Source organism: Galeopterus variegatus, unplaced genomic scaffold (genome assembly GCF_000696425.1).
Source record: "Galeopterus variegatus unplaced genomic scaffold, G_variegatus-3.0.2 Scaffold228, whole genome shotgun sequence".
In the NCBI taxonomy this organism is placed as follows: Eukaryota; Metazoa; Chordata; class Mammalia; order Dermoptera; family Cynocephalidae; genus Galeopterus; species Galeopterus variegatus.
Window position 1 is genome coordinate 103,150 of NW_007726339.1, and position 1,811 is coordinate 104,960.

General features: G+C 66.4%; 1 protein-coding gene across 1 annotated transcript in view; it reads left to right on the top strand.

Moving 5' to 3' along the window:
* The window catches only part of FBRSL1 (fibrosin-like 1), a 94,681-nt gene that overhangs the window by 78,626 nt on the left and 14,244 nt on the right, over nt 1-1,811 (top strand). The window contains exons 9-12 of the mRNA XM_008566203.1: nt 20-201; nt 358-578; nt 1,354-1,422; nt 1,593-1,805. Coding sequence (XP_008564425.1) covers nt 20-201; nt 358-578; nt 1,354-1,422; nt 1,593-1,805 — 685 coding nt within the window. The remainder of the gene's footprint in view (nt 1-19; nt 202-357; nt 579-1,353; nt 1,423-1,592; nt 1,806-1,811) is intronic.

Consider the following 1,811-nt stretch of genomic DNA (forward strand, 5'->3'; position numbering starts at 1 on the left):
GCCCTCTCCGGGCCCCCAGCCCGGCACCCGCGCCAGCCCCCTGGTGAAGAAGGAAGCCCCCACTGCGCCCCGCCACGCCCCGCAGCCGCCCGCGCCCCTGCAGTCCCACGGCCCGCTCCCGACACACGTGCCTCCGTCCCTGGGCGCCTTCGCGGGCCCGGGTCCCGGCCAGGCGGCACCCAACGGCCTGCACGTTTTCAGGTGGGGGCGAGGGAGGGGGCGGGACCTGCACGTTCTCAGGTGGGTGTGGGGGGAGGAGCCTGCATGGCCTCAGATGGGGGTCAAGAGATGGCCCAGGAGGCCTCAGGGGCAGGGCCGTGGGGTCCGGCTGCGGGCACTGAGCCCCCTGTCCTGCAGCAGGAGCAGTAGCGCGGGCAGCGGCGCCCCCCTCGGCCTGGCGAAGCACGTATCGCTGTCCCCGCTTGGGCCGGGCCCCCACCTGTCTACCTCACACCTGGCGCTCCGGTCCCAGGCGCAGCACCAGCACCACACGGCGGCCATGTTCGCTGCCCCCCCGACACTGCCCCCGCCTCCAGCGCTGCCCGCCAGCAGCCTGGTCATCCCAGGACACCCCGCAGGTAGGTGTCAGACCCGTGATCTTACCCCCGGGTCTGGGTGGGGGGAACCTAGCCTCCCAGGAAGGGTGCACAGCCTGCTCCAGGGCTTGGCCCATCCTCAGTGTCCCCGAGTGGCTTCCGTGGTTCCAACAGGAGGGTCTTTCCCCAGGAGTCTGAGCCCAGCCATGGGTTGTGTGCATGCAGGCACACACACAGCCACACATGCACACACAGGCATACACATGCATTCAGTCGTACACAGGCAGCCCCTCACCCTGTGGCTGGGGCCTCCCACCTTCACCTGCCCCATCTTGAGCACTTGCCACATCTGGTCAGGCAGCCTGCATGGGGTTTCTCTTCCTTCTCATCCCTGCTGTGTCAGGGCTGCCACCCTCTGGGGGTGGGGGAAGGGCCGAATTGTGATGATCAGACACCACCTGGTTGGGGAGTAGGGGGGTCCAAAGTGAACAGGGCCCCGTCCACCCCTGCCTGGCCTCTACTCCTCCTCCTTGCTTCTGGCTGGTGCCCTCTCAGGTCAGGAAGGATTTCTTCCTTGGCTTCCAAATTCTTTCTAAAATTCTGAGTTTGCTCAGGCCATGTTGGGGCAGCCCAGTGTCCGGGGATAGGACCAGGACACTGGTCTGGGGTGGCTGAACACAGGCTCCCCAGGGCGTCATCTCCGGGAGCCCCTCCCCCAAGAGCTGTGCCATGGAGGGCCCCTTGTCTCTGGCGGGGCAGAGGGACTGGGGCTGACGGCAGCGCCTACCAGGCTCACCGTGTTCTCTCTTGCCTCTAGATGCCAGCCTGTTGATCTCATTCAACCAGCCAATCATGTATTGCCAGCCTCATTCGGGGATTCTGATTGGTACTTGGTCACAGGCTCCTCTCTTACCTCCACCCTTGGGCCCGCACGTAGTGAGCGGCCACCACGGCTTGGCCTGCCGAAACCGGGAGTGCCAGGTGACTATCCGCCTCGCCCCGCTGGGAGCCCGCGGCCGACGTGCCTCTCTGTCTCTCTCTCTTTTTCTCTTGTAGATCACGAGCTGCTCAGGCAAGAGCTGAACACGCGGTTTCTGGTGCAGAGCGCCGAGCGGCCTGGCGCCTCCCTGGGCCCGGGGGCTCTGCTGCGGGCGGAGTTCCACCAGCACCAGCACACACACCAACACACACACCAGCACACACACCAGCACCAACACACATTCGCCCCCTTCCCCGCGGGGCTGCCCCCGACGCCGCTCATGCCACCCTGCTGTA